Source organism: Strongylocentrotus purpuratus, unplaced genomic scaffold, assembly GCF_000002235.5.
Source record: "Strongylocentrotus purpuratus isolate Spur 01 unplaced genomic scaffold, Spur_5.0 spur5_scaffold_12, whole genome shotgun sequence".
Classification (NCBI taxonomy): Eukaryota; Metazoa; Echinodermata; class Echinoidea; order Camarodonta; family Strongylocentrotidae; genus Strongylocentrotus; species Strongylocentrotus purpuratus.
The window spans coordinates 19,621,572-19,648,625 of NW_022145597.1; the positions used below are offsets into that span (position 1 = coordinate 19,621,572).

The 27,054-nt window shown below is 40.2% G+C and overlaps 2 protein-coding genes across 3 annotated transcripts; one reads left to right on the forward strand and one right to left on the reverse strand.

The window, feature by feature from the left end:
• On the forward strand, positions 1-26,248 carry LOC588619 (probable UDP-sugar transporter protein SLC35A5). Of its 2 annotated transcripts, none has more exons than XM_011662193.2 (7): positions 1-198; positions 10,669-10,897; positions 11,823-11,921; positions 13,160-13,293; positions 14,446-14,513; positions 23,401-24,208; positions 24,807-26,248. In XM_011662193.2, exons 2-7 carry the CDS (start codon positions 10,801-10,803, stop codon positions 24,882-24,884), a joined length of 1,284 nt encoding a protein of 427 aa, XP_011660495.1. In that variant the 5' UTR covers positions 1-198; positions 10,669-10,800; the 3' UTR covers positions 24,885-26,248. The 2 variants fall into 2 exon arrangements, with proteins under 2 accessions (XP_011660495.1, XP_793387.2); XM_788294.5 differs by lacking the exon at positions 1-198 and adding an exon at positions 9,034-9,159.
• LOC115922679 (RE1-silencing transcription factor-like) lies at positions 15,439-22,977 on the reverse strand. The gene is made up of 2 exons (XM_030982035.1): positions 22,832-22,977; positions 15,439-16,711 (listed from the first exon to the last, which is right to left on the reverse strand). Exon 2 carries the CDS (start codon positions 16,705-16,707, stop codon positions 16,039-16,041), a length of 669 nt encoding a protein of 222 aa, XP_030837895.1. The 5' UTR covers positions 16,708-16,711; positions 22,832-22,977; the 3' UTR covers positions 15,439-16,038.
• Positions 26,249-27,054: the final 806 nt, after the last annotated feature.

The following is a 27,054-nucleotide window of genomic DNA, read 5'->3' on the forward strand; positions in this document are numbered from 1 at the left end:
GGAGAGAGAGGATCGAGCTAGAGAGAATGGGAGCAAGATTATGGTGCAGGAAAGTATCGAAATGCAGAGGGATCACAATTTATGTTACCCATCATATGACACCACCAACTGGTCCCTGTAACAGAAAGGTTTGCTATCAATTACAAAAAGACCATGGCCAATCAAGACGAATTTAGCATGCGTTCAAAAGACTGATCAGTAAGTAATCCTAGTCTTTGTTTTAAATTTGCAATTGATCACAAACATGTGTGTTACCAGACCCTAGCTGGTATGGCAAACAGTTATATGTTAGCTATCTCTCTCTCTCTTTATCTATCGGGCAACTTAATTATCCAGATACTCTGTATTTCCGCCTCAATAAAATACCATCTTTCCAACATTCATCCATTTTCCATTTCTCTCTTCTTCCCATCCAATATTCTCATCCTTACTCATTTATGAACTAACTGGATGTGAAACATTATGGCCCGAATTCACAAAGGAGGTTTGTCGACAAACCGTGGTTTTCGTACGTCATATGACGCGTTTTACGCGTTTTTTACAAACCTGGTTTGTAAAGAACAAAAGGAGGTTTGGCGAAACAAAAGGAGGTTTGAGCTCAAACCTTGGTCTGAGCTCAAACCTTGCTTTGTGAATTCGGGCCTTCATGTCAGACTATCAGGCGCGTAGCCAGGGGGGGGGGGCGGTGGGGGCGGTCGCCCCCCCCCCCAAAACGCCGGCCAAAAAAAAAAAAAGAGAGAAAGAGGAGAAGAAAAAAAAGGAAGACGTAGGAAGAAAAAGGGAAGAGGAGTCGAGAACGGTACAACGAATCGTCAAAGCTTCCGCGCTTCGCGCGGGAAGGGGGGAACTGGGTTCAAATTTAGGATTAAGGGTCGGGAAAGGTACAACGAATCATCTTCTTTCTCTAATAATTTAATGAAACGTCAAAACTTCGCACGAGAGGGGGGGGGGGGGGGGGGACAGACTTCAGACAATGATTAAGGGTCGGGAAAGGAACAACGAATCGTCTTCTTTCTCTAATAATTAAATGAAACGTCAAAACTTCGCACGAGAGGGGGGGGGGAACAGAATTCAGACAAGGATTTAGAGTCGAGAAAGGTACAACGAATCGTCTTCTTTCTCTAACAATTTAATAAAACGTCAAAGCTTCGCGTGAGAGGGGGAGGGACTAAATTCAGACAAGGATTCAGTCGAGAAAGGGACAACGAATCGTCATCTTTCAAAGCTTCCGCGCTTCGCGCGGGAGGGAGACTGAGTACAGATAAGGATTAAGAGTCGGGAAATTAGGTACAACGATTACGAATCGTTTCTTTTCTCTAATATTTTAATGAAACGTCAAAGCTTCGCGCGAGAGGGGGGAGGGACTGAATTCAGACAAGGATTATGAGTCGTGCAGGGTACAACGAATCGTCTTCTTTCAAAGCTTCTGCGCTTCGCGCGGGAGGGGGGAAACTCCCCCCTCCCTGCACCCACCCCCCTAGGGAGCGCGCTTCGCGCGCTCTTTAAGTGATTCGCACGCTTCGCGTGCTCACTATACCGCCCCCCCTAAAATGAAATCCTGGCTACGCGCTTGCAGACTATATTGTGACGAATATATGAAAATGATCTTTCTCTTTCTTACTCTTTCTCTTTATATATTTGTGAATATTATATAAAATGTCTTTTATAGTCGTTACTTATTTGTGACATGTTTTTAACGGATTGCTCTGAACGAGCGACTAGTCTACAAGTAGCATGTGCTCTTTGTTTATCAACAATGCTTAATTTATTCCACTATTGATCGATAACTTAATATTCATGTATTATTCATTAGTTTAAGGCGCGATCCAAGGTGCGCAGCCAATTAAATGATTGTATATGCGCGTACAGCTTTCTTTTCCATGCGCGACCCAACCAGTATAAATAGTCCGCGCGTGGGTTACTGGTTACCCAGGTACGTGACTGACAGCTTTTTACAGGCTAGTACGTACGCGACTACAGTTTTATTTGCAGGGTATTACGCGAAAGGTGAATATAAATAGTGACTCATACAATGTTTACTTATGCAAATTTACTAGGATTGTTCCAAAATATGGAGTGAAAGGGATATTTTATTGTTCTATGGATCAATGCGGTCAGAGTGGTGTATATGAAGAGAGGTTTTGAAGTATTTTTGATGGTGATATATTAAGTTGGAAATAGGCATCTATATGTGTTATAGTTTGGATGGGGGGAAGCAAGACGGAATGTCCAGTACCGGTAGTGAATGGACGAAACGTCCTTGAACTTGTCTAGGACGGTCGGTGCGTCCTATTTTAGAGGGACGGAACGTCCCATTATCGTTTTAGGGACACAGTGTCTCCCTTAAGTGTATGAATATTGGCATGGGATTATAGTTTAATTATTATAGAGATATCATTATCATTATACAAATACATGAAAGATGTTTTTCTTATGTGAAATGTCTATTTTGTGTGATTATCTTCTTCTTTGTGAAGATAATATTGCCATTGTTAAGGAATAAATCTAGAATTGGTCAACCTATTTTGGAAGAGAGAGATTTTGCTCTTTGGTGTCCTAATTGATTAATTTGGACACATAAAATTGAGTGTGATTCAGGTCGTTGGGCAGACTGACAATCTGTCCCAAATGCGGTCATATCTCAAGTCTAGCCATTTCTAGTTTAATTTCTATGGCCAGTTTAACTATGTTTGATAAGAAATATTACATTGTATTGTTGTCTTGATTTTCTCCTAGACTATGAATATTTGGAAAGGAAGGCTTCGGTCCTCTGTGACCTAATTAAGGCCGAAAGTCACCAGTGCCTCCGTAGTTTAATTCATATATTTAATATTGTATAACGCTTAAACTTATAACACATGTATTCGCCTATCTAGAGGGCGTGATACTCCGTAGATCGTATAATGATGTTTTAATGAACTTGATATTGTATATAGATATTGTATAGAAAGTGTATAAAGGATCGAGAGAGTTGGAGAAGCAACTTTGTCGTATATCTATAGTTTATTATCTACATTTATTTAATGCATATATAACAGTTTATTACAGACATGAGTGTAACTCCCCCCCCCCCCCCCCCCTTCCTCCTTCTTCGTCCTGTCTTGGAAGGGACAGTGTGTCCTTCAACCTGGAATGGACACAGAACGTTATATGTATAGACAATGCATGGGCTTGTCTTGGAGGACACAGTGTCCTTAGATTTGGACATGGACACAGTGTCTCTTTTCTTCCCCCCCCCCCCTTCTTACTCATTTGAATTGCACTCATTATTGTATATAGCATGACATGTATATTAATAGAATGACATTGAATAGTGGACAGTTGAATATGTACACTCGTAGTTAATTAATTAAATAGCTGCATTTACGAGCCTATCTAAATCAGGCAATTATTACTTTACTACATAATTAAGAGGTGCGAACTTAAGACAGTAAGGGACGAATTCAATGGAATGCCGGTTATCTTTGAATTTAGAAAGTCAAATCTTATACAAGTATATTCTGGAGTAAGTTATAACTAGGAGATAAATACTCGAGGCTAGTTTATAACGGTGATGATGGATTTATATAGGTACAATGTTTAACCGACAGAGTGTGTTAGCTTGTTACTTAATAAAGGAGTGGAAAGACTTTTGAAATCCTGGTCGGAAGGGTGTATTGGTTTAAATGTTTCATTCTTGTAGAATGGGGACGATAGGGACACATTGGCCAAAGGTGTCGGGCGCAGGTAGATAGTTGTTTCAAGGGGTAGGAGTACCGAGAATACTAGTAGTCGGTCAGAATAGAGTTACTTGTAATAGGAGTTAGAAAGAAATGCTAACTTTGGTTTGATAGCCATGGTGGTTTGTAAAGTTCGTTAGAAAAGCCTCTATCTAAGTTCAGTAAGTTTATACATGTACATTATTTAAATCGTATGCAGTCTATACTAGCCAATTAAGTGTTGACATCCTGTAAAAATGAAGCTAAGAAATACTGTATAAATTATATAAGCAGTAAACATTTATTACAATAATTAATTAATGTATATCTAGTAGCAATCAGTAAGTTAGTAAGTTCATGGAAGTATTTCTATTCTTGTTGAGAGTTTTACAGTTCTTATATTGTTGAATAGTTGCCTAGAAATGGCTTAGTGAATAATAAATTCATTATTCGATTTTAGATCGATTTCAAGTTACAAATCTTGTTAGTCTGGTTTGCCTAGTAAATTAAGTATGCATTGTTGATGATCTATAGTAGATTTGGAACTACTGTAGGATTTATTACTAAACAGGAACACAAGGACTTCGTCTGTATATTTCAGACAAACGGACTCAGGTCATCGTGCCTTATATATCGCTCGGAAGTGTGAAAGGGAATAAGATACTATTTTTGTTATTTAGTGAGTGACTGAGTGGAAGACTTGATACACAGAAATGAATGTATGGGACATGATTATGGTCTAAATGGTGTTGTGAGGCTTGTTAGAGAGACAAAAACATGATTAGTTCCTACTTAATGATACTTAATTACGGTATCAGGGGTGAGAATAACACTCACCTATAAAAGGATGGAAGATATTGTGAAGTGGTTTGAGACTCTAGAAGCTAACTTTGAGTGGAAATGGCCAAATCAATACAGGATTTTCCCAGAGTGAGACAGTGCGTCTTACACGTGACGAGAGACAGATTGGGAAAGGACGAGACAGTGCGTCCCAAAAGGAAGCAATTGCCATACGTCACAATGACTTTAAGCGTATACTAGTAGAAGGACGCATGGTCCGGTTTCTTAGGAATCTGTGTATGTAAGTGAGAGTGTATCAGATTACAGAGTGAATGTAAACACACAAACCGTGTTGTTTTGGAGATCCTAGCGCTCCAGATTAAGACTAGGTGGTGGCAGCAACCGTCAGAATTAAGGGTATAAGAGACTGACATAAAAATGGTTATGAATGTAGTCTTCTTCCCAGACCTGTTTTACTTGTATTCCCTATATTGATAGAATTCGCTATAATGGTAGCAGGAGAAAGTTTATGTAGCGATGGGGATGATTTTGGGACAATGGTGGAAGCATATTAACCACCCCCCTCGATTCCCCGATTCCCTAGAACCGTCACAATGGTGGCATTTCTATCAACCCCCCCCCCCCCCTCTTCTTCCCTGATTTCACACGCCCATAGAACCGTCACAATGGTGGCAGCGGTGGGATTTCTATCAAACCCCCCCCCCCCCCCCCTCCTTCTTCCCGATGATTTCACGCCAAAACCGTCACAATATATTAGCCACTCAAGAGAAACTCGGAAGTCTTTTGAAAGGGCAGATGGATTTGTCTTTCAAATCTGAAAATCAGAGAGAAATATTCCTTAAAGTGTATATGGTTTGTGGAATTTCAGAAAGAATGTTTGAGGGGAAAATACCGTGAGTAAAAATCCCCCCCCCCCCCCACTCCTTTCTTTTTGCTTAGACTTTCACTGAACTGTTCCTCTAATTTTTCTGCTTTTATTAAAACTAACTTGATATCAGGTTAGTTACTTGAAAAACATACTGGTTAGTTACTTTCACTTATTTTTCCGGTTACATAGTGTGACGGTCAGCGTAAAATCTAACTTGTTCATTTTTTATAAAACTGACTTGAAACACCAAAATATATATGTGGGACTGATTTTTCGATCTTTTCATATATTTTTGTCTATTTCACTTGTTAAATTGCTGAGTTATACTGTCAGGCTGACTTACCATTATTCTAAATGTCTGTACTCTCGGAATAAGGCTCTTACTTTATTTTGATCAATATATTTCTCTTTGTATAAAGGTTACAAATTATTTGATGTAATCGCACTTACTTTGAAATAGTTATTGCGAAGATTTATGAATATTCATGTGCGTACATATTCGCGTGGTTAAAGCATACGCGCATAGCGCATGGTAGTGCGCTGATATGTGATAGCCGAGTTTGATCGATGTGGCTAGGCTGTACACTTTGGCATTAGATGCGCTGTGAAACTGACCTGTCTGTGAACCTTGTTGAACCGAGATTTACGGTAATTATTCCTTTCGTTTCCGCCCATTGCTATTCATATGCAGATTAGCTGATTTGCATTGCACCAACAACAAATGTTGTTCAATCTATTGGACTTTGTACCAAAATTGATGTTTTAATGTTTATTTTAGAGTTAAATGTGTATTTTCATGGTTTTTAAGGCCGAATCGAATACAGGCCAGAAGCAGATTGGCCAAAATCTAGCCAAAATGGGATGGCCCAAAACTAGCCAAAATGGGATGGCCCAAAACTAGCCAAATTGGTATTGTGCATATGATTAGTATGACTGCTGTGTATATGGATGCTTGTTATATTGGTATTCATTTATCAGATAATAGTTATCAATATGTATGCTTGGAACTGAAACAGAATACACAAAATGGACATGAATTCTTGGATTTTATGTTACTGTGCCAGTAATTATTTATTGAATAATGCAACACTTAATAAAATGTCTTTACAATTATATTGCATTACAGAGATGTCAGTTCAGATATCACAGTCACTGTTAAGAAATGAGCATTGGAAGTGGTGAACATATTCCCGTTATTTATTACTTTTGGTTGAGAGATTTTACTCTTTGTAGCTAATAAATCATTAGCTACGCTGAAATTAGGTGTACTTCAGGTCGCTGGATAGTTTGACTAACTGATCCTTTGCGGGTATACCTAAAGGTCTAACCAATTCCAATCTGGTTTCTGTGACAAGTAGTTCTAAGAATGTTTATACATGTACAAACTTTTATCTATTTGTGAGATATTGAATATTAGTGCTACTGCTTATTATTCAATGGAGGACTGATTATTTAATTGGTCATTGGAACATTTTCTCTTTTATTATCGATTTTTACTCTAGACTATAGACCATATCTGCTGTGTGACCTAATACATTACTAGTAATATGAATTTCTGGAGGACGAGGCTGAGGGCCTCAGTAACTTAGTCTGTCACCTGTACCTAGTAGTTTAAGAATATATCTATCTACATGTAAAGCAGTTGTAACTTATATATATTGAACATTTGTATATTTAATAATTGTATTCTATATAGTTGTACTTTAAATATATTCGTCATATTTATGAACAAAGTAAATACGATCTGATGCTATTACTTGCATAAGATTTAGTCACTTGTAAATAGATTCACAATTCAACAATTAATGATGTACAAATTAATATAAGTAGCTTATGTATTTATGGAGCTGTAACTTACATGTATATTTTATCTTAGTAACACTTATTGATAATGATCCCTTAATAAGCACTGAATTACAGAGAGCAAGGAACGAATCCCTAGACAAACCGGTTGTCTTAAGATTAAAGTACGTTAGAACTGATTAGTAATTCTGGAAGTTAGCAATAGGATAGGAATTGGAAATTTGAGGCTATAACCTATTGTAAAGACCTAAGGATTAAAGATCGCATGGTTATGCCGACAGAGTGAGCTGCCATGACGAGATTAGGGGTGGATAGACCAGTAAGTAAAATACCCGTTGAGCGGTGAATCCGAATACCATAAGTTGATTATGCCTAGGCAATAAGAAGGAAGGCAGTTAAGTATTTGTACTTGAACTTGGAATGAAGTAATTATTAGATGGCTGCTGGTCAGCCTAGATTGACCGTAAGATGAAGTGGCTATGTTGTGCCCGGAATAGAATTACTTTCTCATGTTTTAGAAGGAAAGAAAAGGTACACTTTGGAATAGAATTCAGTTGCTAATGATCTATTATTGTAACATCTTAAACCTGTCCCTATAGAACTCTTCAACATAATACTGCATCTACTATTATAGTCTATACAATTAAGTTAGTATCACTTAGGTAAATGATTGGTTGTCTGACAAAAGTGACAACACATCTGTATATAATGTACATTTGAACTCTTATACTTAGTAATTGCATTGCATACATTTTCGAGTTGAATTACGTCAACGTTGAATTAGGCATGAAAGCCTCACTGTTAATTGAAATCCATTAATAAAGTGTTACTTGTTATTTGTTCACCTGAACAATTAGGCTGACAGATTCATTCTTACAAGTTACAGTAATACATGTCTGGTTACACATTAGTTACAGTAGTTAGTTAAGTGTGAATGGTGATTGGTACTTTTACATCTTCTTTAGATAGCGCGATTGAGAACTTGAAGAACGAAATCATTGTCTGGTTCTATTCAGACACTTATCCATGTCATTGTGCCTTTAGATTGCTCGCTACCTTATGGGAGGATTGGGATAGAGGACGTGAGAGAAAGTGCCCCAAGATACGAGTGCGAATAATGTGTGTGTTTTAACTGCGTGTACAGGACACCCAGTGTGCCCTGTCACATGTTTGCAGTGTGTTGTGCAGAACGTTAGAGAATCTGAGCTGTACAAGTCTGATACAAATATTAGGATTAAATCATGCTTACAGAGTACTGACAGAATTATTCAGATCTTATGATGATGCTTTAACTCACCTAAATGAAGAAATACAAGCTACTTGAAGTGTGGAACAGTGTGGAGATGAGCCAGGCTGCTCGTGGCACGAGTTGAATCTAGCGCGAATGTTTACGAGAGCCCAGGGTTCAGGTCAAAGGTTGACCATTAGTGCGTTGTGTTGAATTCAAGAGGTGCGAAATGAGCCAATGAGAAGGCTGTGATTTGTGAATAATTAAGTCATTTAAATATCGTTTATTGTGTGATCCAACAGGTCTGGTATTAATCTCTTTACAACATCAAGTTGTAAAGAGAAGAGAATCTAGCGCTCTTACTAAAGACTAGATGGTGGCAGCTTACTGTGTTGTGAAGGTTGACTTGATTTTGGTGGCAAGCGATGCAAGCACCCCCCCCCCCTTTCTCTCTCACTGGGGAATTACAACACCACCACCCCTCTTCCTCTTTACCCCCCTTCTTCCTCCCATACCCCCCTTCTTTCTTCCTCTATTGTATTATCTATTAACCACCCCCCCCCCCCCCCCCTATTCCGTCACAATACAAATGAAATAATACAAAGGTCGGATTTCCCTTTATTATAGAAGCTACCATAAAATATACGTCACACGTACCGGTACTTAACAGTACGTGGTATCGTAAGATTCAGTCAAGCAAAGCCAAGCCAAGTTACACGTTTTTACTCCGAAGTCCATTCGAAAACAAGGCAATTTCCAAGGTGAGTTTCTAGTTTTTGTCATGACAACTACTCTCAAATTAATGAATTCATATTGGGGCTTGTATTAATTATTACTAGTTGGTTAGGAAACCCTATAAAAAAAAAACGACATCGACTCGTATTACTGAGGCGCTTCGCGCTAGCCGCTCGTGTACTTTCGTATCCATTTTTGACCCGGAACTCCGGCGTGGAGATACCCTACTAAAACCTACCCCAAAATCTTCATCAATTGTTCAAACAATTATTAATGGTCATGATATAAAGTTGTTACATTTCTTACCTCTATTGTGTCAATTTTCTCATCTTTTATGGAGTATTTTTTCCTAAAAACGAAGACATTATATTATTAATAGAGTAAAGTACCCGGTAATCGGTCAGCTCCGGTTTTCGGCCAATTGGTTGGATACATGGTAAAATCACTTTAAAATACATCGCATAATAGCATAACACATATCCCACACATACCATACCATGCCAGTGTCACTGAAGAACCACATTTGCAATGAAAAATATATCCTAAAATATCACATTTTAGCGATGTAATCGGCGGTCCCGCTACCCAAATCTGAAAAATCGAGTTTCTTACGCGTGTATGTAAGAAATATGGGTACCATAAAATGAGCTTTATTTCAAGTATTTTTCAGATATAGAGCCCGATTTTGTGCTGGTCGCAAGCTCAAAAGTATCTCATCGCATGTATTAAATCAATGCAGCCGCACACCGCGACGCACACACGATATGTCTGTCTAATTCAGATTCCAACTTCCGATCACCGCTGTGCCTGTATTCGGCCAGGCGAGCACCCGGGAGCTCCGGCGTGGGATACCTGCTCCGCCCGCTTGTGCTATACATCAGCGCAGAAACGCACGGCGCGCGCGAGCGCTTCCTATTGACTTTGTACATGCGGCCGTAAACTGAAACGCTCGGCCGATAACCGGCTCCAAAACAGTGAAAATTGAAATGAATATTGTCATGGCAATTCGTGATTTTTTTTTGGGATTCTTTTTTTGTTTAAATAATAATAATATTTGCTTCATGATTTGAACAAGAAATGATAATAAATAGGAAGTAAAGAGTCCAATAAATAGGATTTTGTCTTAAGTGGCCGAAAACCGGGTACTTTACTCTAGGTCAATACAATTTCTCACAGGTTTCACCTGTAATTCACCTGTCTTCTCGGGCTCCTTACATTAGTATAACTATAAGGCAAACCACTGCACAATTACAATACAATTGCATACCGTACAGACGAAGGGGTGCGTGCATGAAGTTATCGACTGTACTCTGTAATTATTATGGTTGCTAATTTCGTCCATCTTAGTTACCTGGTTACATGCACAGATCCCTGCCAAAAAAAATCAGTCTTCAACTCATCAATATTAGTATAAACAGATAGTTCACAGGAATTTTAGCCCCTCCAATTGAGTTGATATGATGACTGTTTAAAGACAAGCACAACTTGTTTGCTCTTCAATTAATTTGTGTCTTTTATCCCCTTTTTAAATACAGGGCTACAGCTATATAATGGGGGACGTGGCCCGTGGCACATTACACAACAATCAACGCAGTTATCCTTGATTTAACAAGAGGCACATGTGAGAATAAATCAACAGAAACAGATACGAGCCAAATCTATTGACAATGGAGTGCCCTTCAATGACAACCGTAGCCTTGACAACTGTTTATGTTGTGCTTGGAGCTGGCAGAGTAATGCTCATGAGATTATCAGCTAATGAAGGTTAGTAATCAATATTACAATTAACTACATGTTGAGGAATTGTATTTGGTGCCAACATTCTACATGTACGTGCACAACTAAAACTACTTTTCTTAAATATACATCTATATCTTTTCTTGTCAAATCATGTAACATGCAAAACTTCTTCCAATTAACGACAAAGACGATTCATAATTTAAAAATAGTACTAGTATTTAAGTTGTTCTTACTGTTTCATTGTTCCTTTATTGTCATTGCCATCATCATCATCATCACCATCATCATTGTCATCATCATTACCATCATCATCATTACTATCATCATTAGAATCATTAACATCTTCATTATCATCATCATCATTACCATCGCCATTATCATCATCATCATTACCATCACCATCATCAGCATCATCACCATCACCATTATCATCATCATTACCATCATCATTAGTATCATTAACATCTTCATTATCATCATCATCATTACCATCATCATTATCATTATCATTACCATCAGCATCATCACCATCATCACCATCATTCATTACCATCATCATTACCATCATCATTAGTATCATTAACATCTTCATTATCATCATCATCATTACCATCATCATTATCATTATCATTACCATCAGCATCATCACCATCATCACCATCATTCATTACCATCATCATTACCATCATCATTAGTATCATTAACATCTTCATTATCATCATCATCATTACCATCATCATTAGTATCATTAACATCTTCATTATCATCATCATCATTACCATCATTCATTACCATCATCATCATCATCATCATCATTATCACCTTTGTCATAATTTTCGACATTCTTATCAATGATATTGTCATTCTGCAAGGAAAATACATCATTCATGAAAAGAAGAATGAAAGTGATTATATTTTCCCATTTTTTCTCCCCTCTTCCCTCGATCAGATCACAAATATGACTACTTGCCTGTGACAGTGAACGTGTGTGCCGAGGCGGTGAAACTGGTCGTATGTTTGTCTATCATGCTCAAATTGGAGATGAGCGGTGAGAAAAAAACCAAGCATTTTCTTTGTACATTTGGGTTGTGTTGTTCAATGCTATATAAGATGAGAAGTGTAGAATGGACTTTGTGTGGGATGAAACTGATTCATCTAGTACTCTGTACATGTAGGTGGCAAGTTGATATAGGAAATGTTTATGGGCATGTACAGGCACAGGATTATACTTTCTCTGTTTGTATGTAGTAGCTTGTAGTATTTTATAATCAAGCTGATTGTTTATTATTGTCATTATACAAATGATGCATTCAAATGAGTTCATTATACAATCTATCTACACATGAGTTGAGACTGTGCGTGCATCCATCTTACAAAGCCGTCAGGCTGAGTATGATAGGTGCACAAACAGCATCAGCAAGAGAGAACATATCTTGTAATGAGCAAATGAAAACACGCATCATTTGTGTTATACATAAAAACTCTTAGATCCTTGTTATTTGATGTAAAAAGAATTCATTTTAATGTTGTTATGTCTTGTGTCATATGGCTGGCAAATAATCTCAAGTTTAAAACCAGTAGTTTTTAAGCGCACTAAACTCTATGCATACTGCTGCATATTGCATACTTCGAAATCGTTGAATAGTACTTGAAACTAGTGCACACTTTATCCTGAAAAGCGTGGTATAGTGTAATTGTATAGTCTGATTGAATGCATCACACATGGCAGCATGCTACCAATCATTTGGTTATGATATAGAAAATATATTACTATGTAATTCCATTTCAGGTAATGTTTAAAGAAGATAGTTAATTAGGTTTTTGCCTACAATGATGTTGATATAGAATAAAGTATGTCAAATCAAATCAAATCAAATGATATATGTTCATGTTATGGGTCCATTCTCTAGGAGTTTTATAAGGCTATCAAAGTTAGGTACGGTATACAGTTTAAAACTAAATTATTCATACCATTACCAAGTTTTGTAATTTTTTAAGTATGTGAAATTTTTTGATTTAAACGCTTAAGAATGTGACATATTAAACCTTACATCTACATGTAGATAGGGTAAGAATACTCCCCCAGGGAGTGAAGATTGTGCACAACTGCACATAGTGTGTGAATAAATCAGATAACCAGGGTGATAATATCTGTAAAGAGCTTAGAATTAGTATTTCATATTAAGCTTTACATAAATCCAGATTACTATCATTATTGAATTTACATTCAATCCCCACGAACATGTTTGAATAAAAGACCATGTTTTTGTCTCTCGTTTGTTGCAGGTAAACCTATGTTCAAGGAATTCATTCAGTTCAGCTGGCCAGAATGTCTCAAGTTCTTTAAATGGAGCATCCCAGGCCTGCTGTATTTCTTTGATAATCTGATTGGATTTTCAGTTATGACTTTCTTTGAACCGGTAAGTAATATAAAAATACCTGTGTACTTCTGCATCTACATGTATGTGTCACAGGACGACTTCTTGTACTGTTTACATGTACATCTCTACTTGAATGACTGATGTAACCAAGTTATGACTTTCTTTGAACCGGTAAGTAATATAAAAATACCTGTGTACTTCTGCATCTACATGTATGTGTCACAGGACGACTTCTTGTACTATATACATGTACATCTCTACTTGAATGACTGATGTAACCAATTAAAGGTTTATTTCTAATTTCTGACTATTAATTGATCATAGTAGAACCGTTAAGCTATGTACAGTCAAACCTGTCTATAGGGGCCGCCCAAGGGAAACACAAAAAGTGGCCTTTGTAGACAGGTTCCTTTAGTACATGATTCAAAGAGAAACCATTCTCAAGGGAAACAACTAATGTGGCCTTTGTAGACAGGTGGTCACTAAAGCAGGTTTGACTGTATTATTCCCAAATCCAGAATCTCATCTACCGAAAAACGTTTCGCAGTGGCTGCTTCAAAACATGGAACAACTTTCCCTTTTTCCATCGGAGAATCAACCTGTATTGCCTCTTTCAAAAGATTCCTTAAACATATTTCTTCCCTCAGTATTTTAATGTGATTTACCTAAGTTGATGAAGTATTTTACGTTTCTCTTCACTTTCTGTGATTTTGTAAGCACTATGGTACTTTTTTTGTTTTTAGCGATCCTAAGTGATCAATATTATTATTACATAGACAATATCCAAGCTGAATCTCTACGGGAAATCTTGGTGAATAACATTATCAGTCATCCAAGGCAGCATGGCAAGGTCATCGCTCTTGCTTGAGGATGGCAGAAAATGAAAAAAGTCTGAAGGTGTACTAATCACGTAAAAATTAATTTTTGTACAGCTGGAATGTTTAAAATCTATCTCAAAACACATATCTTGTCATCTAATGTGTTACGAGTAAAGGAGTATGAGGAATAGGATAATGTACATGTGAAACTCAGCGCACGGAACTCAATCTAGGTAACATGGGAAAGGGATAATCCTGCATCAACTTGAATTTTTACCAATCGCCAACAAAGAATAATTTATGTATAGCTAGAATGTTTCAAATCAAACTCAGTAGATTTATTATTTGTTTTTTATTTTTCATTTGTCTAAAGGCTGTAGCTGTCTTGCTGGGAAACTTCACAATTATCTCAACATCAATACTTTTCAGACTCATTTTAAAGTAAGTGGTGACGTACTGTATAGTTTTTCTAACGCACATACACAAAAAATCCTTCTTCCTTGTGATAAAAACAGGTACAGTACAAAATGTACCCATTAAAGTGCTTTCAAATAATGAATCTCAAGTTTTCATTTTTAATTTCAATATAAGAATAGGCGAGGGATGTTTTTTATCGGAACAAACTTTGATGCATTTTTTTTTTTTTTTTTTACTGTTTTGGGATCAAAAGTATTTGCTAGTTTAGTCCAAATGTGTAATGCAGTAAAACATATGAATTCTTGGACATGAATGAATTCCTTCTGAGCACAGAAGTGTAAATCTGTATGTTAATGTCAATTACTCTTGTCACAGGCTTTGCATCTGCTGACAATGTTTACTTATGATCTCCACTCCCTAAGAAGTATATAGTGTCTGTGTATATATGCTATGGTAATAAAATAACTATGGCAGTTACATGATCACGGAAATATCAACCACACTAAATCACCTGCACTCCTTTTTGGTCCAATACTCCATATGAATATAAAGCCAAATATTTAAGTGATTTGCTTGAAATTACTGTGAAATTGTTTAAATGAGGATGAAAGCTCTACATTTTTTTGTAATAATGAATCTCAAGTTTTCATTTTAATTTCAATATAAGAATAGGCGAGGGATGTTTTTTATCGGAACAAACTTCAATGCATTTTAAAATTTTTTTTTTTTACTGTTTTGGGATCAAAAGTATTGTGACGAGATCTGGTTCCATGAACTTGGTAGCAATTCCGAACGACACGAACCAGGTCTCGTCTTATAAATCAGTCAACTCTCCCAGACAGTCGACTCTCACAACTCACAACTATTCAACGAGGATCTCAATCATGCATTCATCAATCACTTCAATCAAAGTAATATCCGAGACAAATAACGACAACTTACAATGATGTTTGATCTTTCAGCTTACTTTACTGCATTCCTTACTGCATCAATACAAAACACGGACTGCCCGTTCGCAGCGTTATCAAATCACTTATATCAATCTGACCAAAATGTCGCCCTCTTCAGGTTAAACACTGTAACATTCCGTCACACAACCCCCCACTTAGACTAGAACGTCCTCGTTCTAAACCTACCGAAACGACATTTTAAACATAGCTCAACAATATAGGCATTAAAAACATGTAAAACGGTTTTTACTATTAATTCTTGTTTTCCTAACCAATCTATAAGAAAGTCCAAGCAAATCAACGTAATAAGCTACACATTTGCCTTTTTTCTCTTCTTCCTGTTATTTTTATAGATATATAATTATATAACACAAGTAATCACAAATACAAAGACATTGATCAACAATGTCCAAAATACGTTTGGAAATGTAAAGAATATCAAAACACTTTTCTCGTAAGATCACTAGTAATACTTAAGTTACAACAACAACAAAAAAACCTGACCTCTAGTAGGCCTACCTGATTTAAGCAAATTGTAAACTGAGGCCTATAGTTGTAATCAAAACAGATCAAGTAAACCAGTAAGACTTAGTGTTAACTTAAACAAGTATGAAGCGGTCGAAGAACTCCTTCGTCTTTCTCGTACGAACTACGCGTCCTTCAATAGTAAAGGTCGTCGTAATCCTCTTCTCAACTCTCGCTTTCTTGAAAACCGGTCTGTCTGTACGCGCATTTCCAGTGGCACCCTCTCCTCCACTCTCAGCTTCTTCCGACGAAGTTGATGCTGATGACGATGACGAAACCACCTCATCCTGGGATGCGGCTCTCTTAAGCATGGCAAGAGGCTTGCCTCTGGCATCTCTGGAAGAATCAATACTAGGCACTGGAGTTGGATGTACACTTATAATGGCTGTGTTGTTTTCCTGTGGCTGGTCTCTGTCGTCTCTCTTCGTCTCCGGACAACATCGATCTGGGGATTTTGCCCTTTCACCGCCCCGGCCCACCGGTTCTCTTTCTTTGCTCGACTCTCTTCTGGAAACCGTGCGCTGTTCGTCCTTTCGGTGTCCGTCCACGTGCCTTTCATAATTCCCCCGCCTGGTAGAGGAATAATCGCAGGTCTTGCAGTTCCACTTCCGGGATCCATCCCGATGGTTCTCCCCGATATGGCGCATCAGGCTGCGGTGGTACAAGAACGTGGAAAGACATTCTCGGCACTTGTAAAGCCGGTCCCCATCCAAGTCCTCTGGTTTCTTCCACTCCTCAGACATTATCCTGCAATTGTGAAGAACAAAACACAAATAATTATTTATGTCGATAATTCTTATTTAATAAAAGAAATCTGGTGGTTTTCGTTTTCTTCTGGGATAGCGACTCTCAATCACGGGAGTCTGAGGTAGATCAGTGGGAAGATCGAACCCGGGTTGATGATCATCAGGCAAGTTCTCATCAAGCTGGGGTTGGTCATCAGCAGGGGTCTCATCAAGCTGGGGTTGATGATCATCTGACAAAGTTTCATCACTGGCAGGGCTGATCTCTTCTGGTATGACCTCAGGGGAAAGATTAGGAGAATCAGCAAAGGGAAATTCCTCCTCAGGAACTCTAAGGCGATACTCCCATGCAAGAAGATCTTCACCAGTGTACAGCTTGAGCCTATCTACATGTACTACCTTTGCTTTCGATCGGCGACTCAGCTGAATCCGAAACGTAACATCTGAGATCTTCGTAACCACTAGGTAAGGACCCATCCATCGCAGCTGTAATTTCGGGGAAACCCCCTTCTTCTTGCTGTGATCATATAACCAAACAAACTGTCCTTCCTTGAGATTAGTGGTGGTAGCTTTCCTGTCATAATTGCGTTTCTGACGCCTGGCACTCTTCCCAAGACACTCGCTAGCCCGTTCGTGAGCTTGTTGTAGATTCTGGCGTAGCTTTTCAGCGTAGTCTGTTTTTGGTTCATCACAGCTAGGATACTTTGGATTCTCCATAGTCAGGTCTATTGGAAGCGTCACTTCTCTCCCGAGCATGAGCATGTTGGGTGACTCTCCCGTGGATTCTTGTGCAGTACAGCGATATGCGCTAGTTGCATATGGCAAGCACTCATCCCATTCCCTAGACTTCTTTGACTGCTCGATGAGCATGGCGGTGATATTGATGAGGGTTTTGTTGAACCTCTCAATGAGCCCATCTGATTTCGGGTTGTAAGCTGTTGTTCTTGTCTTTCGAATGCCCAACAGGGAACACATCTCTGCAAACACCTGCGATTCAAAATTAGTTCCTTGATCGGTATGTAGTTCACGAGGGACACCAAAACGGCACACAAATTCTTCGACAAACTTTTGGGCCACTGTTGTAGCTCGAGCATCCGGAAGCGCATACGCTTCCATCCATTTGCTCTTATAATCCCCTACTACAAGGATCCACTGATTCCCATGGATGGTCTTGGGTAAAGGCCCGACAAGGTCCATTGCTACTCTTTCCATTGGCTCTCCCACCTCGTACTGTTGAAGTCGAGCACGTGCCCTCTTTGAGGGGGATTTTCTTCTGGCGCACAGGTCACACGACCGGATGAATGACCTCACGTCTCCTGACATGCCTGACCAATGAACCCTCTGTTTTACGTTTGACAATGTCTTGGTAACGCCTAGATGACCTCCTATTGTACCCCCATGGATTGCTTCTAGGTATTCTTTTCGGTACTTCCGTGGCAGGATAACCTTCCATTTCACGCATGCCCCATCCGACGTCTCCCATTTTCTGCATAGTACTCCTTGCTTGCAATCCAATTGGTCCCACTGAGCCCTGTACGTTTTCTTTGCAGCTGTCGAGTTGGCTATTGTTTCCCAATCTGGTCTACAGCTTCTTCCTTCCTTAGCCTTCAATACCCAGCTCATACTATCATCTTCCAACTGGCCTTCTCTTAAGGCCTCTCGAGTGACCCCAGGTAAGGCAATAATTGCCCTACAATGGAACTGGACTTGCTCGGAGGGAGTACCTGTCTCTGTAGATGTGTCTTCGCCGTCACTTGTGTCATCAACAAGGCCACACTGAGAACATGGTTTTCTGGACAGACTGTCGGCATTCACATGTTTCTTTCCTGGACGATGGTGTATTGTCAGTTTGTATGCTGCGATAACCTCGATCCAACGTGCCAATTGGCCCTCTGGATTTTTGAAGTTGAGGAGCCACTGCAAAGAAGCGTGGTCTGTTCTAACGGTCAGCTTCCTACCGTAGAGATACTGCTTGAAGTATTTCAAATAGAACACAACTGCTAGCAGCTCGCGACGGGTCACACAGTAGTTCCTCTCAGCCCTCGATAGCTTCTTGCTTGCGTAAGCGACTACTTTTTCCTCGCCTTCCTGAATTTGGGACAACACAGCCCCTATACCATTCTGACTGGCATCAGTGTCAAGCAGGAAATCCCCCTCTGGTAAGGGACATACTAGGATCGGAGCCTGGATAAGGCACTCCTTCAACTCTTCGAAAGCTCTTTGACATTCGTCATTCCACTCGAAACGCCTAGCCTTCTCAGTCAGTTCATGAAGTGGTGATGCGATGGATGCGAACCCGCGAATGAACTTGCGGTAATAGGATGCAAGCCCCAAGAAGCTTCGAACATCCTTGCTGCATGTGGGATTGGGCCAATTCCGAATGGTCTCGACCTTGGCAGGGTCGGTTGTGATTCCTTCTGAAGACACGATGTGACCTAGGTATTTCACCGACTGTTGAAACAAATTGCACTTGGATGGTTTCAATTTCAAATTGGCTTCCCGGAGCCGCGCCAATGTTGTGCGAAGTCGTACGATTTGCTCATCAACTGTCCGACCGAACACTATTACATCATCCAAATAGATGAGCAATATGTCCCATTGTAGACCAGCCATCACTTTCTCCATCAACCTCTCGAAAGTTGCGGGGGCATTACACAGCCCAAATGGCATTACCTTCCACTTGTATAGGCCACCGCGAACCACAAAAGATGATTTGTCTTGAGCTTCATTATCAAGGGCAACTTGCCAATAGCCTGCAGCTAGATCTAAGGTTGAAAACCACTTGGCCCCGCCTAGTGCATCCAAGGTCTCATCTATTCGGGGGACAGGGTAGGCGTCTTTTACAGTTGCTACATTCAGGCCGCGGTAATCTACACACAACCGTTTTGTACCGTCCTTCTTAGTCACAAGCACTACATTGGCTGCCCAGGGGCTATCGGAAGGTTCGATGAGACCTTCTTGCACTAATGATTTGACTTGGCGATCAATCTCTTGCTGATTGACGATAGGGTGACGTCGAAGGCGTTGTCTTATAGGTCTTGAATTGCCGGTTTCGATGTGGTGTCTGACAGCATTGGTCCGGCCCAAATCGTGACTTCCAGAAGAAAATACATCTTGAAAATCCACGAGGCACTGTTTGATAGCTTGGTGATATTTCGGATCGATGTTGCTCAGGCTTCGTTGCAACAAGTCTTGTAGGTATGAAGGAACTTCATCGTTTCCACTATTCTCTGTCCTTTCCCCACTTTCATGCACTTCCGCTGGTGAGATCATCCCGACCATTGTTCCCCGGCGAAGTGTTATCTTGTTGTTCCCCGGGTTAAACAACCTCAGTGGCAAAACATCTGCCTCTGCAGTGACAAGGGACCTTGCCAACACCAGCCCATGGCGAGCCAATTCGCCTCCGCCTGCAACTGGTTCGATTATGGCAGTACCCGTCATCTCGTCCACACAGTTGGCGATCTCACCTTGCGCGAGCGTTTCTTGACCTGGTTGCACCTCAATAGTTTCTTTCACTAAAATCCTTCTTAGGAATGATCTCCCTATCTGGTTAAGGCATCGAATGTGTTCCCCGTTCAAGATGAGTTCCAGCCGGAAGAAGTCTAGAACCCCAGCGGTTGGAATCAAAAAGTCCATTCCAAGTATTACCTGGTTCCTAATATTAGCAAAGATGACCTTTAATGGAAAGATTGTCTTTCCAACTTTGACTTCTGTCCAGGCAACTCCTAGCACATCAAGTGGCGTTCCATCTACCTGCTGAACCCTGACGTTGTCTTGTTCAAGCACCGGTCTCTGCTCTTTCGCAATACTGTAGTACATGTCAGTTCTAACAATTGTGTCAGTTGAACCTGTATCGATGAGGAATCTACATTTTATAGACCTGATGGTACCCTCTACAAATAAGCCTTGCTTGGGTTCTTCGTTAGGTGTAAGTGTTACAATCCTTCCATCATCAAGTCGACTAGGTCCGTTACTTCTTACAGCCTTCCCGTGGACCTTCCGGTCAGCTGTTCGTCGTTTCCCGACCTCTCCTTTTCAGGAAGAGGACATTCCCTTGCGAAATGTCCATTTTCGTTGCAGTTGAAGCATATCAAATCTTCTTTTCTCCGCCATTTCTTGCCGGAATTTCCAGGAGTTGGTGGTTTGGGAACTCTCTCAGAAGAAAGAAATCTTTCATTCATGAGCCTTGTCATTGTCTCGAATTGTGTTGCCTGCCTTTCACACAAATGCTCCAATTTCTGGATGAGTTGCTCAGATTCCTTTTCTGAACCCCTCACCAATTTGTGCGGACGTCTCTCCGATCTTCGTTCTTCTTCGATTCTTTCATAGTTCTCTGTCTCTATGGCCGCACGAATAGCTTCGTCAATGTCCTTTGGCCTAGCTCTGTGCACTCCTTCTCGGATAGTCCGGTCTTCTATTGCCTCAATAAAATGGTTCTTCTCGAGCCTTTTTCTCCCAACCTCTGGAATGTCTGGGTAGGCTTTGATTGCCAATTCACATATGACTTGGCCAAGTTCCTTCAGTGTTTCTGTTTGGCCTTGACGGCGATGACGCAATTCAAACAGAAAATTTTCTGCTTGTTGACTTGGGCCAAATCGCTGCTCTAGGAGCTTGGTCAGTCCCCTATACGTAAGTTTGCGATCGTGCTGATGGTCCAACAGACGGAGTGCTTCACCTTGAAGGCTTACAGTCAGAAAAGCACTTGCCTGCTCCTCTGTCCAACCATTTATATCTTTGCATGCTTCAAAGTGTTTCAAGTACTGATGCCACGATGTTTGTCCATTGAACCGATCAGGTGTTATGCAAGGCCTTTGGCTCTGTTTTGTTCCTATTGAACAATCTCTAGAAACTTCTTCTTTTATTTCCACATCACCCTGCTTGTTGTCAGGCTTCTTCGTAAGAGCCGATTTCGTTCTTCCACTGGCCTTTTCCCATGGAAAATTGGGATCGAATCCTTCAAGGAAAGGGGACCCAATGTCCCCAGCCAACTCTTGAGAAAACATGGTATCCGGCACAGGAGTCGAACAATCGGTTCCAACCTTCCGGTCTGGGGTCAATAGCTCAGGATACAAGCCCTTCTTCTCTCCACATTCGGGCGTGTTTTCACCCTTGTTTCTCTCAGTGTACGGTCCATTGAAAACCATGTCCGTATCTACTCTCCTTCTCACAGATGGTTCTTCGAACTGTCCAAGCTTGACGGTACTTTGTGAAGACAATCCCTGTTGTCTTGCTTCTATCAGATTAATTTTTGACCGTGCATTGTCACGTTCCAACTGTAAAATTTGATTCTCCATTCGTAGACGTTCCAGCTCTGTGTTCAATTGAGTTAGGTCACATTCATTAACTGAGGACCTTTGATGCTCCTTTTTATCCATGGTGAATTTATTAAGAGCTGTAGCACAAAGAACTTCCACCTCAAGTAGAACCTCAATTGGCACCTCAACTTGGCACCTCACCTGGCACCTCAACTTGGCACCTCACCTGGCACCTCAACTTGGCACCTCAACTTGCACCTCAACTTGGCACCTCACCTTGCACCTCAACTTGGCACCTCAACTTGGCACCTCACCTGGCACCTCAACTTGGCACCTCAACTTGGCACCTCACCTGGCACCTCAACTTGGCACCTCACCTGGCACCTCAACTTGGCACCTCAACTTGCACCTCAACTTGGCACCTCAACTTGGCACCTCACCTTGCACCTCAACTTGGCACCTCAACTTGGCACCTCACCTGGCACCTCAACTTGGCACCTCAACTTGCACCTCAACTTGGCACCTCAACTTGGCACCTCACTTGGCTGCACTTCTCGATAGTTCGCAGCTCACGTTAGCACCTAAAAAGGTGGCGTGTTTTGAGTCCGTGTCTTAGTGTGTAGTTTCACGCTGGAAGCATGACCCACGCTGTTTTAGTTGTCCCGCCGCTGCCACCAGTGTGACGAGATCTGGTTCCATGAACTTGGTAGCAATTCCGAACGACACGAACCAGGTCTCGTCTTATAAATCAGTCAACTCTCCCAGACAGTCGACTCTCACAACTCACAACTATTCAACGAGGATCTCAATCATGCATTCATCAATCACTTCAATCAAAGTAATATCCGAGACAAATAACGACAACTTACAATGATGTTTGATCTTTCAGCTTACTTTACTGCATTCCTTACTGCATCAATACAAAACACGGACTGCCCGTTCGCAGCGTTATCAAATCACTTATATCAATCTGACCAAAATGTCGCCCTCTTCAGGTTAAACACTGTAACATTCCGTCACAGTATTTGCTAGTTTAGTCCAAATGTGTAATGCAGTAAAACATATGAATTCTTGGACATGAATGAATTCCTTCTGAGCACAGAAGTGTAAATCTGTATGTTAATGATGTCAATTACTCTTGTCACAGGCTTTGCATCTGCTGACAATGTTTACTTACGATCTCCACTCCCTAAGAAGTATATAGTGTCTGTGTATATATGCTATGGTAATAAAATAACTATGGCAGTTACATGATCACAGAAATATCAACCACACTAAATCACCTGCTCTCCTTTGTGGTCCATTACTGCATGTGAATATAATGCCATATATTTAAGTGAATTGCCTGAAATTACTGTGAAGTTGTTTAAATGAGGATAAAAGCTATATGTTTTTGTATAACTTTTGTGTTCTTCTTAACGTTGAATTTCTCTTTCAGACGAAAATTAAGCAGGGTGCAGTGGGCTTCTCTCCTGATTCTCTTTCTAGCGATTGTGTCGTTATCAAACCAAGATCACCGGAGCACGCTCAAAGGTCACCACCACACATCCGACTCGCTAGATTCCATAGACAATGCCACTCTCTATGAGGTGGAAATCCTCCAGAAGCGACATGCCATTCCAGCCGTTCCTTCGGACCTCTGCCATCGGAAACTCCGCCACACGCCCGAACCTTCCATCTCAGAGGCCAGCAAGTACAGCTTCACGGTCAGCTTTGGGCATGTCTTGATCGTGGTTCAGTGCTTCTTGTCGTCTTTTGCGAACATCTACAATGAGAAGATCTTCAAGGAAGGCCACAACGAGGATGGTATCTACATGTACATCGTTCAGAACACCCGGCTGTATACCTTTGGGGTGATATTTAACACGCTTACGCTCTTTGTCATTCCGAACTTCCGTAACCGCGTCTTCTATTGCGGGATGTTCAGCGGATACTCCTGGTACTCCACGCTGCTCATCTTTGCCACAGCCGCGCTTGGACTCACAACGTCCTTGATCCTGAAGTTCAGAGACAACATGTTCCATGTCCACAGTGCGCAGGTCACGACTGTCGTCATCATCAGCCTGTCGATATGGCTGACGGGGTTCCAACCGACCCTGGACTTCTTCTTGCAGATGCCTACAGTGTTCCTGGTCATCATTATCTACAACAACAGTCACCTGCCTGCAGAACCCCTATTGACCCCTAGGATGAGATACCCATCAGAGAGTACTAGCAGAGGGCAAGAGAACTCTGTTAGGAAGAGGGTGAGTGTTAGCAGTTACCCGGCTCACAAGTGCTCCAGCGACAACTTCTATAGGCGACTGCTCTTGGTTTAATTAATTTTCACATATTCGGGTTAGGGTTAATGGGGCTATTGGGTTTCCGGTTTGCGTTGGGGTTAGGTTCTTATTCTTTAATAGGCACTTATCTAAAAAAACAGGCTGGCTTTATATCCTTTCAGTCCGTTGCCTCACTCCTATGGAACAAACTCCCTGCGTTTCTAAGAAATATTACTTCACTTGACTTCTTCAAAAAACATCTCAAAACATAATTCTACAGTTCTTCTTAGTTTGTCAATTGACTAAGGTTACAGTGCCTTGTATACTAATTTACCTAAAAATTTACTATCAGGCAATAATTAGCCGGATGCTGTGGGCTTCCCTCTTGGGAAGGTGGAAATTTGGTAAGTTCAGCTTATTAACCACAGAGCAATAAGCATGTGTTGAAACTCTACTAAAGCTTCTTTCCAGTATTGCACTGTTAGCAATTAAAACTAGTTATGATATGTTTTTTAAAGTAAGTTTTGTAAGACCTTCTTCCATAATTGTCTGAATAATTTTATCCTTATTTCTGTCTTTTCAGGGTACGTCGGTGAGTGAGGAATTGATAGAACTGACACGAATGGATGAAGAAGATGAAACCACCTCTGTAGAATTATAGGGGTGGATGACATACTTGACCACTCCTATATCCTGATGGTCAATCCCTTAGGTTAGACCATGCTGACCAAGCATAGCAGTTAAAAGTGAATGCTGAAGTGAGTGATCATGTGGAGAAATTGCAACCAAACGTTTGTTAATCAGTTAGCAAACAGGGTTACTTGTTTCAAGGCGACAGAAACATTAGTTATTGTCCTGGTTCAGGACACACTTGCTAAGGAAGCTGTGCAATAGAATGCCTCATATATTTTATGCATTTTCATACATATCATGTGTGCAAATATCATGCAACCACACTGAGTATCCACACTAGACAAATGTCTAGACAAATGTTGTTAAGTTTGAATAGATACATATCAATGACATTGGTAATTTTATGAATACCGGTAGCTAATTTTTGTTTACGATGACTATTATTTTGTCATCACCATGTATGTATCCATGTTTCGTATCATATTTCTGTTCTTTGTAAACTTTGTCTGAGCTTTTATGTTACATGTGAGCAAACCAAATATTTATGTTGAATGACATGGGACAGATAAATCAGTACATTGAATGAACGAATGTTGTTTTGGTTCTATGCTATCAGCAATCTGGAAAGTGGGGCTGTGTTCTGCCATTCTGCTAACCACTGGCACGCACAGGATAACGTATCATTTCCGTTATAGTATTATGTATTGCTGCAGTTGGTGCAGACAAAATGTGAGCTTTATCTGCAGATTTCTCCCTGAAATACTTCACTCGCAGTCAACTTTTATATTATGTATGCTGTACAATCATTCTTAACTAATTTGACTTCATTGCTCATTGTTTATACAAGGGGCTGACATAAACTCTTGTCCAAAATAAAAGCAATAGGACTTTGCTGCATGGAGGGGGCAGAGGGGGGGGGGGGGGCAATTTTGCAAGCTGAAAAATATGCATTGATATATTTGTGTTGTCTCTTTTGAGACAGAAATTGGCGGCACTTGGCACTTGGCCTACTTATATGAAATAGGAATATAAACAAAGCTACTGATAAGAGGACATATATAGCAAGGGGGCTATTCATCCTCTTTTAATGTTTATTGACCAGTTTTCCTGGAGAATTCTTCGTAGAATCGGTATTTATGTATAGAGCTGTTTTAGTCGATAATCACTTGTTTATTTGCTGCCCATTTATGCTCTTGTTTAGGTGCGGAGTATTTATTACTGAGTTTCAAATGTCTACATCCATGTACGGTATTTTTCTGACAAGTGAAGAAGAAATAATAAATCGACCCGATGATTCAAATTAAGCCAAAATAATGTGTGCACAATTAAGAGATACTTATTTGTAAATATCAAATGAATAAATAGATTACTATGACTGTCATGCTTGTAAAAGGATTGTCATTGATGTTGTATTGCTGTGTGGTAAAAATAGAGTAGAAATCATTCAGATTCCCAAAGATGGCCTTGGTGTTCAATTAAGAAAGAGAAAAAAAGAGATATTGGGCGAGAATGAGAGAGAGAGAGAGAGAGAGAGAGAGAGAGAGAGAGAGAGAGAGTGAGAGGGGGGGGGGTAGGGGGGTTAGAGAGAGGATGAGAGAGAGAGAGAAGAAGAAGATGCCCAGGCCTATATAGTTCAAGCCCTGAAAAGTCCATTATGAGATAGGGGGGGGGGGGGGAGGCGGGGTCTGCAATGAAAAGGTTTCCCTCTTTGATCACTATGACCCGTCGATTTGGTATCATTGCTTGAACAAGAATGGAAGAGAAGGAGACACGAAAGGAGGAAAATAGAAACAGGAAGGAGTCATCATTTTCAAAACTCGGTATATATGGTATAGAAGCATATGCAAATTCCCGCGGGAGCGGAATTGCGATTTAAAAGTTTCCTTTTAAATGTATCATCAATAAACCCCTGGACCTCACTCTTCTTGTGAACAATTATTATTACTCATTATGAACTCAGATAGCTATAATAGCGTAAACATGACATCAAATATTGCTCTATAAGATTGATGATCATATAGACGTAGGAGAGCATCTACCCATACGATACCCCAAACTTTGCTTTATTGTTAGCTTTAGAGATAGCTAGCTAGCTAGCTGTGAGTAAATTTCCACTTTTTTTACGCACACAAAACAAGTCGACCAAAATCAAAGTCGGCCATTAATAACTCACAAGACGGCATGTATGCTCGTTATTG

Bases quoted from the DNA above. Each gene is read 5' to 3' on its own strand.
- LOC588619 (XM_011662193.2), top strand. From the start codon at position 10,801: ATGGAGTGCCCTTCAATGACAACCGTAGCCTTGACAACTGTTTATGTT. The intron at 10,898-11,822 runs GTTAGTAATCAA...TCCCTCGATCAG, and splicing joins GAGATTATCAGCTAATGAAG to ATCACAAATATGACTACTTG. The intron at 24,209-24,806 runs GTGAGTGTTAGC...CTGTCTTTTCAG, and splicing joins AGAACTCTGTTAGGAAGAGG to GGTACGTCGGTGAGTGAGGA.
- LOC115922679 (XM_030982035.1), bottom strand. From the start codon at position 16,707: ATGTCTGAGGAGTGGAAGAAACCAGAGGACTTGGATGGGGACCGGCTT.